Source organism: Engraulis encrasicolus, chromosome 12, assembly GCF_034702125.1.
Source record: "Engraulis encrasicolus isolate BLACKSEA-1 chromosome 12, IST_EnEncr_1.0, whole genome shotgun sequence".
Classification (NCBI taxonomy): Eukaryota; Metazoa; Chordata; class Actinopteri; order Clupeiformes; family Engraulidae; genus Engraulis; species Engraulis encrasicolus.
The window spans coordinates 39,983,359-39,998,382 of NC_085868.1; the positions used below are offsets into that span (position 1 = coordinate 39,983,359).

General features: G+C 42.0%; 2 protein-coding genes across 5 annotated transcripts in view; one reads left to right on the forward strand and one right to left on the reverse strand.

Moving 5' to 3' along the window:
- Window positions 1-5,818, reverse strand: part of zgc:113276 (uncharacterized protein LOC553748 homolog) — a 14,889-nt gene extending 9,071 nt beyond the window's left edge. For 2 of the 3 annotated variants that reach the window (XM_063212699.1, XM_063212701.1), the window contains exons 1-4: window positions 5,729-5,818; window positions 5,012-5,221; window positions 2,511-2,710; window positions 1,527-1,763 (exon numbers count right to left, since the gene is read on the reverse strand). In XM_063212699.1, the coding sequence (XP_063068769.1) occupies window positions 1,527-1,763; window positions 2,511-2,710; window positions 5,012-5,189 (615 nt within the window). In that variant the 5' untranslated portion in view covers window positions 5,190-5,221; window positions 5,729-5,818. The remainder of the gene's footprint in view (window positions 1-1,526; window positions 1,764-2,510; window positions 2,711-5,011; window positions 5,222-5,728) is intronic. The other variant, XM_063212700.1, reaches the window with a different exon arrangement.
- Window positions 5,819-13,080: 7,262 nt separating this feature from the next.
- The window catches only part of LOC134460255 (uncharacterized), a 34,475-nt gene continuing 32,531 nt past the window's right edge, over window positions 13,081-15,024 (forward strand). For both annotated transcript variants that reach the window (XM_063212704.1, XM_063212703.1), the window contains exons 1-2: window positions 13,081-13,419; window positions 13,811-13,895. In XM_063212704.1, the coding sequence (XP_063068774.1) occupies window positions 13,893-13,895 (3 nt within the window). In that variant the 5' untranslated portion in view covers window positions 13,081-13,419; window positions 13,811-13,892. The remainder of the gene's footprint in view (window positions 13,420-13,810; window positions 13,896-15,024) is intronic.

Consider the following 15,024-nt stretch of genomic DNA (forward strand, 5'->3'; position numbering starts at 1 on the left):
TACTGTAATTCCTCAAATAATTGCTGGTGCTACTATTCGCAAAGAATCGGTTTGGACCAGGCTACAAATTGCGGCAGGCTACAATTTGAAATATGTAACGATATTTTGTTAAAGATGTGTTAATATTTGACATAGATAAAGAGACAACAGCTGTAACACGGGCGGACAGGCTTTTATATAGGCCTATTAAAAATGGCTTTAGAGCAGGGCTATTCAAATGGCAGCCCTGGGGCCAGATGCGGCCCTTGGATGGCAAGGTTCTGGCCCCCCACAAGTCCCTTGAAATACGGAATTGTTTTTTTGCGTAATTTAGAGATAAAGTATGAGTTCCGTATTGGCCTGAAACGGTACATGGGACGTTAAAATGCAGGGAATTATATCTAAGAAATGTAAAACTTCCTGGGGGAAAGTTCAATGACCCCAGAAAGAAATAACCCCCAACCTCAATGAAGTGTCCCTTATTTTGATTCACTGACAGTTGACAACCATAATACATATGTACAGTTCGGCCCCTATCCTGGGAGGAATTTGTAAAACTGGCCCTCGTTGAGAATACCCTTAGACCGTACACACACATCGCTGCTATTTGCTAGCTTCTCGCTTGCTCGCCTACTCGACTTTCTTTCATGGAACGTTCGCTGAAAGTTCCCGCGGCTTTAACTGCCAATGGCGAGAAGTACCGAACGCTGCCTTCCAATTGATTACTCGCTTACTCGCCTCGCTCGAAGATCATATGTTTTCAACTCGCGATCCGCCCACATTGCATCGCTTGTACAGTACTCGCCTACTCACCTACTCGCCAGCGAGACTCGCTGGAACACATTGACATTCTATTGGCTTCATTCGCTGAGCGAGTAACTAGTAGCGACGTGTGTGTACGGCCCTTTAGACCAATCTACAAAAAGATGCAGGCTACTATTAGAGACCAGGCCAGAAATTGAGGGAATATGGTTTCAAAGAAGGCATGATTAATATCGCACTAGTAACACTAAAGATGGTCAATAAATAGCTTCATTCACCTGCTGTCAGGTCAGGTCAGGTCAGATCAGGTAAGTTAAAGGACCAGTTCAGTCAATTTCAACATGCAGTTGTAATGCTCACACTACCCTGGACTTATCAGTGCCTGAGGTTTTTTTTTTCTTCTTCAGCGTTTTTTCCAAGATCTTGGTCATTGTAATGGGGGCAGCGCTTTGTTTACATTTCAAAAAAACATTTTTATTTATTCCCAAAAACATCCGAAAGGTTATACAACATCAGTAGACAACTAGCAAACAGGTGTAACTTTTGGGAAAATATTTGGAGTAGGCCTATGTTTTAAAAAAAATGTAAACAAACGCTGCCCCCATTAGAATAGCTCATATCTCGGAAAGGGCTTAGCCGAAAAATGTGGCATCACCGGGTACTGACAAGTCAAGGGTAGCGTGAGCAATACAACAGCATACTGAAATTGACTGAACTGGTCCTTTAAGGTGAGCCATGCTCATAGCCACAACCATGCAGGCTGGTGGTGCCCTGTTCTCCTTAACCTGCTCCGTGAAGAAGTCCACACTCAGCTGTGTACCGGGGAGGCTGAAGCACAGATTCTTCTGTTGGCATCCACCACCACCGCTACCGCTACTGCTACTGTTGAGGAGCAGCTTGTCTCTCTTGCCCAGGCGGTTGTCATTGAAGAAAGCGTTCTCGTCCTGGATGTACACTCGCTCAGGAAGGCCGTGAAGCTCGTTCTCTCTGCCGTTCTGCACCACAAAGTCCTGCAGAGCTTTCTGGGATCGATGTGATGAAAATTGAGTGGTTTGTATGCCATGTATCACTTTGTAAAGGAATTACTTTGTAGTTCTGTGACTTTTAAAGGGACACTGTGTGAGATTTTTAGTTCATTTAGTTTATTTCCAGAATTCATGCTGCCCATTCACTAATGTTACCTTTTTCATGCTACCTTTTTACGTCAAATTCTAAGTATTCATTATTTTCACTTTTCATACATGCTGCCCATTCACTAATGTTTACGTCAAATTCTAAGTATTCATTATTTTCACTTTTCATACATGAAAAGGGGGATCTTCTCCATGGTCCGCCATTTTGAATTTTCAAAAATAGCCATTTTTATCTGCAAAAATTACTCCACTTGGACCATACTAGAAAATATTTGTTAATTACTCAGTAAACTTTCATGTAAAGATCAAATTTGGCAATAGGCAGCCCAGTTTCAATGAGCAGCATAGTTGCAGTACCTTTTTGACCATTTCCTGCACAGTGTCCCTTTAAACATTATATATAGGCTAGTAATTGAAGAAGTAACCTTCACTATTTCATCAAATCCAAAGTTTAAAAGAAGAAAATTGCAAAAGAAAATCTCATTCATGTAACCATGTACATTTTAATAGGTCATACATAGGTCCTCTTTCATTTTGCCTTTTGTCCATGTCTTCCCGTCTTCAAATGAATCACCTCGTGACTAGCTAAAATCTGAATGAGTTAGAAAGCTTGTGTGTTGTTTGTTTGTTGTGTACCTTGTTCAGTGGATCGGTGTGCACCAGCGTGTGTGAGCGGAGGTGTGGAATGTTCAGGGCTTTGAACTGGCTCTCCCACAGGCAGGCCCACTGGCCGTAGGAGTCCACTGCACAGAGCTTCAGCGGCGGGCAGGACACCTTCTCCACGCTGGCCAACGCCTCCACCACCGGTTCTGCAATACAGTGCCACAGACCAAGTCCTAATGTACAGTGTACAGTGTTACTAAAGACATTGTGTAGCAGTTTAGTACTACACTGATTCTTGAGAAAGTGGCTAAAACAGGTTGTAATGTTGACAGAAAAAAACAAAGTGAATTACAAAATTATATGGTATATCCTCATAGACTAAGGTCTTGGCTTTTCAGAAATGCACAAGGCCAATCTCCCCATTATGTATTTTTTTCAGAAATCAGGCTTTTCTCCGATCATACCTTGTTTTTTGTCAACACCGTCAGACACAATTAAAAGTTATTAAAATTGTATTGATTTGGTTGCATATGTATCTGGAGTTTTTAAGTGATTATGTGTATTTTTTGGTTCACACATATGCCTTTAAATGTTGAAAATTCACTTTTGTTCTATTTTAATACTGTTTCATGTGTTCTAATTTTAAAATATGTACCGTCATACGATGCTTACTTAACGCCTAAATAGAACAAACAATTTTTTGTAATTTCACAAATATTCGTGTAGGCTTAAATTGGCTATTACTTTGATATTTCAACAACTCCTAAGGAAAATGTTGTAAGCACATTCCTTTAAAATGTCCAAAACTCCTTCTTACGGTGGTGACTTAAGAACTGACGGTGGTGACAGTAATCTGAGAGTGGTGAAAGTGGCCTAATTAGTACCTGCATTTAGCAAAATAAATAGCCCTCTCAAGTCAATGGCATCTTGCATAAACACTTTATTTTTGTGTGTGCACAGTATGAGCATGTGTTTTTACTTCATTAGTTAGATTATCTAGGAAGTAAGCCACTGGTTGTTGAAAATGTGGTAAAAACAGCTTTTAAGTTGTTCAAATCCAAAATATAGAGGTGTATTATCATACATGTAGGTCTTGGCTGTGCAGTGAATGCATTGGCCAAGCTCCCCATGTTTAACATTTTTCATAAAATGGGCTCTTTCTTGTTTTGTCAACAGCGGCAGACAGAATTACAAGTAAAAACACATGTTTACTGTATTAAAGTGAATTACTTTAACAATTCAACATAACTGTAGATACTTATTGTACGCATATTCTTAAAACATGTCAAAAACACTTAAAACATGTGTTTTTTGGTGAACTCCATCAGATGTCACCACCGTCAGGTTTTCTGACAAAAAAACCTCCAAATGCACCTCAGTGGTGGCTAGAGTATCATTTTGGATCACAATTATTACTAACATGCCTAGTAATGTTTCATTAACCAGCACAATTTAGTAAAATATGGAACAACATGATGAGCAGAACAAAATCTGACGGTGGTGACATCTGACGGTGTGAGACAAAAAAAACACTCTTTTAAATATTATGCATTGTTTGTTCACATTAGCCATTTCATTTTCGCTCTGTTTCTTGGGTGCTTCATACCTTTTCTGAAAAAAATTATATTTATTAACATTAATGTAATACAATACTATTAAAACCACCGACGGTGTTGACAGTTTATGGTTGGGACAGTACCAGTGTCCAAACCAATTAACAAATTGAGGACAAAATAATAAACTTACAGGAGCTTCAGTGATGGTGAAGTAGGCAGTAGAGCTAAAGGTTTGAAAAGGGGTCCTCAGTAATGAAAATTACCTTGTGCATACCTGATTTTATTGTCTTTTAGAAAAAATCTGACGGTGGTGACCAATATGCTGGACACATTTTGAGCAATCAGTAAATAATAGTAAATATTGTTTTACATCCACTATGTGCACATCTGTAGAACCACTTTAATATGGTCTTCCACATCATGGTGATATTGTTCAATTCTGTTAGTGATTTTTGTATTTTAAGTCAATTGAAATGATGATGCCAGTCCTTGGGACAGGCGTTTTTACAGGGTGTGGACAGGTTTATAGCCATAAAAAGTAATAAAATTACACTTAAATATTTCAAACAACTGTGTATTCGTGTGACAGACCCCTTGGCCATTACCTGGGTTCATTTTGTTTGTGAAAATTTAGTTGATTTTCAACAGAATTAATATTTTACTGCAGGGACATGTTTTTGCCAAACTTTCAAGAATCAGTGACTACAGTAGCCTATTTTTACAGTATATTATTAAGACAACAAAGTAAGGCTTTCTACTGGCAGAACAGTACTCATTATGAGGGGCCTACACCAACTGATTCTAATAAGCCAGTTAGATGACTTAATTGATGAGATCACTTGCAGGCCATGGATTTCAAGTCAAAATTCCACCTCTTAAAAGGTTTGGATTAAGGGCACACTTGCTTTTTTAAACTCTGAAAAATTCCAGTTGCACACAACTTGATTCCTGAAGCACAGTGAAACACCCGAGACCCACTTGCGTGCGATCTCCTCTTGCTCCTGGTCCGACTGGGCCAGGACTTGGCCGTGCTCAACTGCACCCCGTCCAGGACGTCACTAGTGCCAGGCGCTGGCGTGGGGTGGTTCGGGTGGGTGAGGAGCGTAGCCAGGGTCAGGGCGTGAGGACCCCCTCCGATAATCAGCACGTCCAGCATGGCTTCCCATCACACGTGCACACATCCACACACTGACAGATAATATAACGGAGTCAGAGACATACTGTAACTGATGGACGCACAGAACACATAATCTTCAGTAGAATATTGTACACATTCTGGCCTCAACCAGCTGAAAGTTTCCAATCAGCTGTTCTGTGTAGAGTCTAGCAAACCGGATTAAAAAACTCTCATTAAGGTTAATCTCCTTATATTAAATAAAGTCAAAATCAACTCTGTGTGTACATGTTGCAGCATAACTACAATGTAACATTCTAAATTGATACTGGGGTGAGTTATTTCTATAGCATGGAATTTGTTAGTTACACTTTATTGCAGTTGCTTGGAGTGTCATGCTTACCACTACATGACTGATCATCATGTTAGGATCATAAGTCTAAGAGGTTGTGAACTCACTGTTAACCTATCACCAATGTGTATACAACCGTTTCTAAACTAGGCCCAAAGAAACTGATCACTTGAAATTCAGTCTACTTATTTAATTAGCAGTTAGCACACGTAAGTCAAGCCTTCTATACCTGGATCCTGGATAGCCAACAGATGATGAAATAATATGCCGTTATCAAGAAGCAAGAAAATGCCACAGCTTCACCTCCACTGTTGGTATGGTGAACAAGCTCAAGCCAGCAGTTTGAGAAACTTTATCTGAGCAGTTCCTTAAACATCGCCGCCTCCTATTGGCTACTGTAGGCAGTGACTCTGAAAATAGCCCCTGACGTGAAAAGGGGGGCAGGGGGCAAGTGCTCCAGGGAGGGGGCATATATTTAGCTGTCACAAACCTCCACTGTTATTTAAACAAACATGTTGCAGAGAACGGGTATTGGCAAAGGGTTTACGAATCAACGCACATCATGATACACTATTTTGTACTATAACAGACATTAATGTACACATTAATACACATTAATGTACTATTGCGAAGCATTGCGATATTTACTTCAGTCCAGGTGTAAAAATACAGCTTATTTGTCAGTTGATATGTAGCATTCATAAATCACTGTATTTTATTTAAGCATTTCAGCATCTGGGAGAGAGCTTCCATTACAACAGAAATATTACCTACTCTCTACTGAAGGAAATTGGTAAATTCAATTTTATTATTATTAAATAATGGATAGTCATGACTCAATGCAGTATATCGTGAAAATAAGTATCACACACCCCTAGAAAATACATTTACACACCCCATATGACATGCTGCATGCAGTGCTCTTGATCTCTTGTTCATGGTGGAGGGATGTGTGCAGTTTTTGTTGTTGTTTCATTTCTTTTTTTTAAGCTACTCTAAGTACGTTTTTTTTAACTGTCTTGTCTGTCTGCCTGCCTGTCTGTTTACCTGCCTGTTTGCAAAAATAACAGAAAATCCACTGCACAAATGTAAACTTTGAGCCATATAAAAGAATATAAGTATACAGAAACAACATTATTAGTGTCTTGAGATGGCTCTCTGTCAATGCTGGGACCTAAGGTGGGTAAGTGTGAAATGCAAATGACAGTGCACATTTTACAGTGTTCAATACTGTAAGTAGCCACTTGGGCTTTTGGGCGAAAAAAAAAAAAATCACGATTCACAATTCGAATGGATTTAAGACACCCCCCCCTTTGCGATTTGAATCGATTATTTTACCCAGCCCTGCCACTAACAGCCGTGTCATTATCTATCCATTAAACATGTGTCATTATTATAGCAGTAATGCTGCACACACACCCATCTACTGAGGACGATAAATGGTTCTGCACACATGGCTCACTGCTGACTAAGCTCATTGTTCAGCATGGAGCAGACATGTGTATGCAACTCCTTTCCTCTGAGGCCCTCAGCTGACAAATATTCTTCTGATTTCTGCTGAGGCAGGATTCCAGCTGGTCACATTACTGTCCGAGGTGTTTCCCTAAAAACCTTACTTCCTTTTTCAAGCAGCATGATAACTGTGACGCTCGTACTATGTCACTTTCCCTGTGACTTCAGTGCAAGTGTATGTGTGTGTAGGGGGGAGGGGGAGACCACAGGGCATCGTGTATACCAGGGATGTTGAAATCAAATTCAAAGGCCAAAATCAAAATCTGGCTTGAAGTCACAGACTGAGTTCAAAATGTTTATTGTTTTAAATGTATTAATATGTTTTTAAACATATTAATATTCAAAGGCAATTTTCACAAACACTTATTATTATCCCTGAAACCAACATTTTGCGGTTGACTCGTTACAAATGGTCATTACTTGCAATATGTGGCTGTTAATCATTGTTATGTTGAAATTGTGTTAAAGTTTGCAATTATCACATTATTAGTGAACTGTAATGTAAAGTGTGGCCCAACTGCCTCTTACTAACAGTTTTCCAGTTGCTTGAGTCATTACTCAGTGCACGTAATACTTATTTTGTACATGGTACAAAGTATGATGAATGAGGTGAGTCATGCATTGTACGTGTCTGTAGTGAAGGGTTTCTCTGATAAGCAACACCCGAGCACCAGTTTAGACACTGTAAAGAGAAGGTTATGTATGAGTCATTGCTACAGGCTTGTGGTAGTGTTGTCGTAACCTATCTTGGCTTTCCCTTTTTACTGTCCAGAGGGCGGAAAAATACAGTACACTAGTGGTGTAGTCTACGTAGAACGCGGGTATACGGAGTATACCCACTTCTACATTTCAGGGATTTCAGTATACCCACTTAAAATTGATTGATCCATTGTTTTGAAAAGCAAAAATACATACAGTATACCCACTTCAAAAAATGCTCAAATAGGCCTATACATTATACCCACCATTAAAAAGTAGACTACACCACTGCTGCACACTGAATGAAGGGAGTCGTTATTTATAAGCAAAAGGATGGATTATTATTGAAATCACAGGTTTGTCAGACAGAGAGGTGCAACCCTGTGTCCATCCATACTCCACATACTGCCTCTGTCACTGGAATGCTGTACAGTTCGTTGAAAATAAACACAGCTGACGATCTTTACTAGGCCTGGGACAAGATCACCTGAAAGGTGCACTCCTTCAATACACAGTAAAAAGGCAGTTTTAAATCAACACTATTCTGAGAATATAGGCCTACAGTAACACTTGATTTTATAGTGAAACCCATATGCTTCCCCATATGCATCCCCATACAATGTAATGGGGAAGCAACTCTGACCTGTTCCACCAATTCTTGAAATGGTCTTATAGTCGTATAGTGTCGAATGTCCCACTGCGAATAAGCAGGGAATAAGGGAGGCCAGAGAAGTCAGAGTCATTGTCTGATTCTGATTCCTTTATATGAAAGGGTCCAAGTGCAATGGTTTTGAACGGGGGTCTCTCAGAGAAGTCAGTTATAAACTGCTATTGTCATCAAAATGGTAATTAATCTGTTACTTGAGACTCTTGGTAATGTCATAGCAATGGTGTTATGCTGTAGTACACGGGTCGGGAACCGTTTTCATTCAAAGGGCCACTTTGGAAAATTCCTTCAAGGGCTGTCAAAGTCCTCCGAGGGACGCACTATGAACACAAACCAGGATATTCCCCCTGCACTGTAGGCCTATATTGAAGGCAGCCACCTTTAAAACTGACCCACCTTCTCTAGGTCCCCTGAACATAATTGCATTGAAAATGTAATTATAAGTTTCCTTCACAAAACATGTCATATTTCATGTGAAGCTGCATAACATTCAAATTATATCGAGGGCCGGACAAAACAGCCTCAAAGACCATAAACGGCCCTTGACACATAGGTTCCCCACCTCTGTGTGTAGTGAATTTGTTCTTAGGAGGGAAAGTCTGCACTGCAGGCTACAATGTTCAGAGCAAGGACACACAGTAACATTGCAGCCTCTCATGTCTGATTTCATTAAGACACACAGAGATGCTCCTGGGCTAGGTATGACTTTTGCTCACATATTCATCTGCTGGTTTGTAGCCTCTCACTTCAGATGGGCTTGTCGACAGGCATATTCACTCTTTGATGAAAAAACTAAACTAACAGCATTGCTACAATGCAGAGAGTCTCAAGTCCCCTGCCGGACAGACTACTGACGTCTTTTGTCCCCAGGGCCATCCAGCTCTTCAACACCACCCAAAAATGATACACTGAAAGAGATCGCCATTGGTGACTGGAATACCTCACCCCCTGCTGCTTTGTACTACCTTGAACATCATTACTGCACTGAGGGACTCTTAACAGAGGGCAATCACCCAGGACTTTTACTGCACTAAGTGTGTGTGAGAGTGTGTTTGTGCAACACAATAACATGTGTGTGTGTGTGTGTGTGTGTGTGTGTGTGTGTGTGTGTGTGTGTGTGTGTGTGTGTGTGTGTGTGTGTGTGTGTGTGTGTTTGTGTGCGTGTGCGTGTGCGTGTGTGTTTGTGGGCTTTTTGTTGCTTTATTAGTGATAGGGCTGTCAAGAGTATGAGGAAGACAGTGGGAGAGTAACGGGGCAGGACTGTGAAATGACCCAGGCCAGACTTGAACCCGGGTCCTCATCAGCAGGGTATGCAAGCCCACGTACTGTATGGGGGGAGGGGGTTGTTGTGTTTTGCATGCTTTTACTTTTGTACAGCGCATTCAACTACCTCTGCATATGGAATGCATGAACCCCTTAACCCCTGTTAATGTCATAGCGATAGGTCAAGAGAGAGGGTCTGAGGCACTCTCAAGTCAGTTGAAAAGTCCTTTATTGTATCGTGGATATCAAGCCGAAGTGTTACGGTTGCGTGCAACCCTCTTCAGGGCTGAGTCAAATGTGAATGTCCACAATACAATATAAGACTTTTAAACAGACGTCAGAGTGCCGCGGACCCACTCTCGTCATGTACATTTTTGGGGTAGCATGTCATTTTTCCGACGCCTCTTTGGTCCGATGCGTCAATATTCCGAAAATTTCCCATTGATCCTACATCCCATTAACTCGAAATAATTCAATTAAACCCTTTGCTCCGACAGCTCAATGTTCCAACCAAGGGCTGCTTGGGGTCGGTCATCATAATTCCCCAGGTGGTATGTCCTGCTCCTGTTTTCCTCTGAGCTAAAGACTGCTCTGCATGGGCTGCGATGAGCACATAGATTGCGCTTGGTCAAGCTATGCCCTTACCAAAACCACCCCTAAACCTAACTTGTCACAATGTTTCCAAGTTTTACTTATTGTGCCGGTAACACTTTATTATTAGCACTAATACATACAATGTTAATGTCTGCATAAGTACCTTGTAAGGCATGTACTAAACAAATGCTAAGGCCTATAGGTCCTTACCAAGGTTAAATTGGTAATAAGTCCCTTATTGTGCATGAACAAGACATCTGCGAATACATGCCTAACAAATGTTTGATTTTGCTTTGTACATGCCTTACAAGTTACTTATAAAGGAACATTGTATGTATTAGTGCTAATAGATGTATCCCTAAAATAAAGTGTTACCATTGTGCCCTACCCAAAACCATTCCTAAGCCTAACCTGTCAGTATTGCAATGTTTCTGAGTTTTAAATTTGTGCCTTGACCAACATTTTCCCTAAACCTAACCTGACACAGACAGCAGCATGACCACTGCGCATATCAGAGATGATGGTAATCTAAACTAAAGCAGCGTTTGGTTGTAACATTGGACTGTCGGGACAAAGGGTTTCATTTTATCCGGTAAAAGGTCTGGAAGACTAAGTGCTGAAGGATCAATGGGACATTTTCTGAATATTTACTCTTCGGACCAATGGTGCTTCGGTAAAAAAGAGCAATCCCCCATTTTTGGACACCGATGAGCACCTGAAGATATGTGATTACCCCAGAGGTGTGACTTAGTCCTCTCCCTCCACAATGACATCGCAATGTTGTAATGATGTAGAAGTGGTTTCAGCAAAGAGTGAACGGCCCATCAGCTCAAAGAGGCTAACCCCTTAAGACACGGAATTATAAATTAGCTGTTACCAGAATGGCAATGACCAAGTCGTAATGTAGGCCTATTACTTAAGGCCCCGTGCACTGTAAAGTTAACTTTCAATGTCTATTACAGCGTGCCACAGGAGTTAGGCTAGAATTTTCCTTCTCCTACACAGCAGCATGTGCGAAATTGACATTAGCGATTTGTGGAATGTTGACAGAGAACATTCCTGTCACTTCTTAACAGTTTGTTCCTGGTGCAATGTGCTTACAGCAGTGTTTCCCAACCAGGGGTATGTGTACCACTAGGGGTACGCGAACACACCTCAGGTGGTACGTTTAAAATGTGATCATAACAAATATATGGGGTGTAATCACATTGGGATAGACAGACGAACAGATATACAGCATGAAGGAGGGGTACTCATCATGTGACAAAGATGCTTAGGGGGTACACAGGACAAAAAAGGTTGGGAATCCAACCGTATCTCTTTCATTTCGTGAAGTATTCCCGAAAAAAATAACTTTAATTTTCGAGGTGCATTCACGTTATTGCCCGTTTTTTCGTGGTTGGGCAACGAAACGCTGCCTATTCATTTGAAATGCCCGACTGCTGCCTAGCGACCCACTAGTTTGACGCCCTTTCGGTACCATCACATGGTAATCAAACATTTCAAACAAGCAATTTAGGGTTAGGGTTAGGTTTAGGGTTAAGGTTAGGGTTAGGGTTAGGGTTAGGTTTAGGGTTAAGTAGGGTTAAGGTTAGGTTTAGGTTTAGGTTTAGGTTTAGGGTTAAGGTTAGGGTTAGGTTTAGGGTCGTATGACATAATGCGTAAGTACCGAAAGGGCGTCGAATTAGTGAGTCCCGAGTGTATCAGCAGTGTTCTGTCAGCACCCCCTCCCCGCCCCAGCAGACGCTTGGATAACCATAGCAGCTGTGGGGCAATTCAAATGAATAGGCAGCGTTTCGTTGCCCAACCACGAAAAAGGGGCAATAACGTGAATGCACCACGAAAATGTAAGTTATTTTTTTCTTGAATACTTCACGAATGATATGAGATAGGGCTCGGGAATCACTGGCTTACAGTCATACACGCCCCCCTTATGTGAGATTCAATGTTCACCGCACTACGTCTGGTACCTGTCTTCTGTGGAGCGATGTTGACTGGTAGGATTTGTGCCGGTGTTCTGACAAACGGTCCTACATTGCAATTTTATCCTACGGTAGGATGTTCTGTCAGACATGTCTGTTAAACGGTCCTACATCACCATAGATAGACGTCAGACATGTTTGTTCAACAACTTATAGGCCTAAGTTAAATCCTGATTTTTCCGCAAATGTCCGTCCTGCTTCCTGTAATTGCGTCAGATCAAACAAAGTCCAGACCATGAATATGAAATGGAAATGGTAGTATTATGGGATGGTCAGGACCAGGCTAGTCTACTCGCACACGTGGGCCCTTTTTATTACGTTGGCTCAAACTACTCATTGGCTTATTGCCACACTGCCTGCAACGGCCGCTTCCAAAGGGCTTTCACTCCATGTAGTGATTGGGGTTGTGAAAGACTGCCTGAGCTAGAGATGTACCAGACCCTGATTTTTACGTAACATGATAACGGATACCGGATCCACTGCTTAAGATCCTGCCGGACCCGGATCCTGTGAAAACCCCTACTATCCTGCCGGATCCGGAACCGGAACCGGATCCGGTGCATCTCTAGTAATGGATATGTGCTGCATAAATTTGAGAGGGTTACAACATCATGAATGAATGTACTGATGGCGTGGGCAGTGATGTCCCATTCTGAAAAGACTGTGAAGACCAAGGTAGGCCTACAGCATGTGTACGCATGGATATGCCCAGGTTTTAGCGTGCATAGGCTTATACTATTGTCCATGGACATACATGTCCAATGACATGGGCTTCTAGTCCATGCGAGCCCATCCTTTATCCTTTTGGACATGCAAGCCCATCCTTCTAACAACAAACCACAAACGTAGCGGAGGGGATGTCAATCGAGGGTTTCTTCCTGATTTTACCTAGAAACACGACGCCACCCAAAGGGCTCAAATTACGCATTGCCATCACAGGCGATGAATGAGTATGAATAAGTCTTTGAATAATAAAAGTCTCGCTCCAGGCTCAGGTACGAGGCTTCTGCTGAAGTGTGTGAACTCTGATGCATCTACTCCGATGCCTCTAGTAACGAGTGGGCACACCCTGCCAGCGTCTGGAGAACGCTGTCCCTCGATTGACGACGCGGAAGCGAGAAACATCAATAACATAAGAGAACGAAGATCGCCACATTTCTTCTACCACATTTCTTCTTTCCTCTACCGAACAACACCCGACTGGTAAGGGGATGACTTGACTTCACCTATAACAAGCAGGAGCTGATAGGGTTGTCTGGTTTGTGGAGACTGCGTGGCTGTTCGGTTATAACACATTAGATCTCTTGTGGGTAGCCTACAATGTGCTGTTTTTTGTTTGTTTGTTTAAAAAAAAAATTACGAAGTTTAAACAGGATATGTTCCTGTGTTATGCCGTGTCAATCGCATAGCCTAATGACAAAAAAATAAACACACTGTTCAACGACATATGACTTCTCAAATGTGTCATCGCTTTGTATAAATGTCTAAGAAAGACTTATCCACGATTGCCATTGTCGTTAAACGTGGCATTTTCCCAGAAGAAAATAGCATATCTTACTTGAACATACTGTAACCTACAACCGTGTTTTTCCAGATTTGGTGGCTGGACAAGCCTTCATTGGGAACAACAGTCAAGGAAGTTGCGCAGACTTAACATTGATATCCACTCCGCCAAAATGGTAAGTTCCTCTGATGTGATTTTGTGATGTGAAACTCGATAAATAACATGCAGCGGGACGCAAGACATAGCACGAGAGGGGGCTGTCGGTCGTGACCCCGAATAATCTCTACAATCTTCGAAATGCCTGTCGCAGGGAGCTTTCTCTAAATCGTGCGTGGATTCGCGCCAGAACGCTGTTATCACGTTGCGTGTGTGGAAGTAAACATGGCTTATCAATCTGTTCTTGAAGAGGAGTTAAGTCGCGCCATTATCTTTTATGGAATGTAGGCTCTCAATACCTTGATAGAAAATGAGCTACTTTCGCAAGATTCCCAAAGTGCTGCGCAAAGGTATGCGCCCCGTGAAAATCGGCTGTCAGTTAAGGGCGGATTCATACTGGCGCTAACCTCATTCATACCTCCCTCGCGACGATGGCGTGCTCTCAAAATGCCGTCACACGCCCCTCCGCAAGCTGCCGCGGCGCGAGGTTGTGCACCCCACATTATTTGTAACTTGGCGTGCGCCAACAGCGACCATGCACGTAGGCAGACAAAGCAGGAGTTGCGATGAAAATAGCCAGGAGGAAATCTACAGGGGCCCTGGCTCACCCTGGCCTCTGTCTAGAACTGCCCTAGTTGCCGGGTAGCCTGGTTAGACGGCCGGTGCCTTTCCGTTCCAAGTCGCTGGAGTAAAATGAAATTGAACGGAGAGTACACTAGGCGACAGCCTGATAGGACATTTGGAGAATGACAGAAGGATAGATTTGATAGATCACATTACCTATGGCAGACTATGAATGTCCCGTGTGTTGCCTAAAATATGATGGACAGGCAGTATAAATATCATATTATGTAGGCCTACAGTGTGCTGTGTGCATATGTGCTGCCTCTGATGTTGTGCTGTGCCATAACATTTGATTGGAGGTTGTGCAATTTTGTGAAAACAACCGTGCAGTACTGATTCTGAACTGCATGTGGCGAGGGAGTACAGGATGTGGTGTGGTGGAGTGAGTCGATGCTGTGTGTGACATGCATAGCCTGTTTAGATACAAGAGATAAACTACTGAAGAAGAGCTTTCAAGGTGAGGAATGATTTAGATAAGGGGCTTTTCAGCTAAAGGCAGTTTCCCTTTTCTGACATGGTTACAT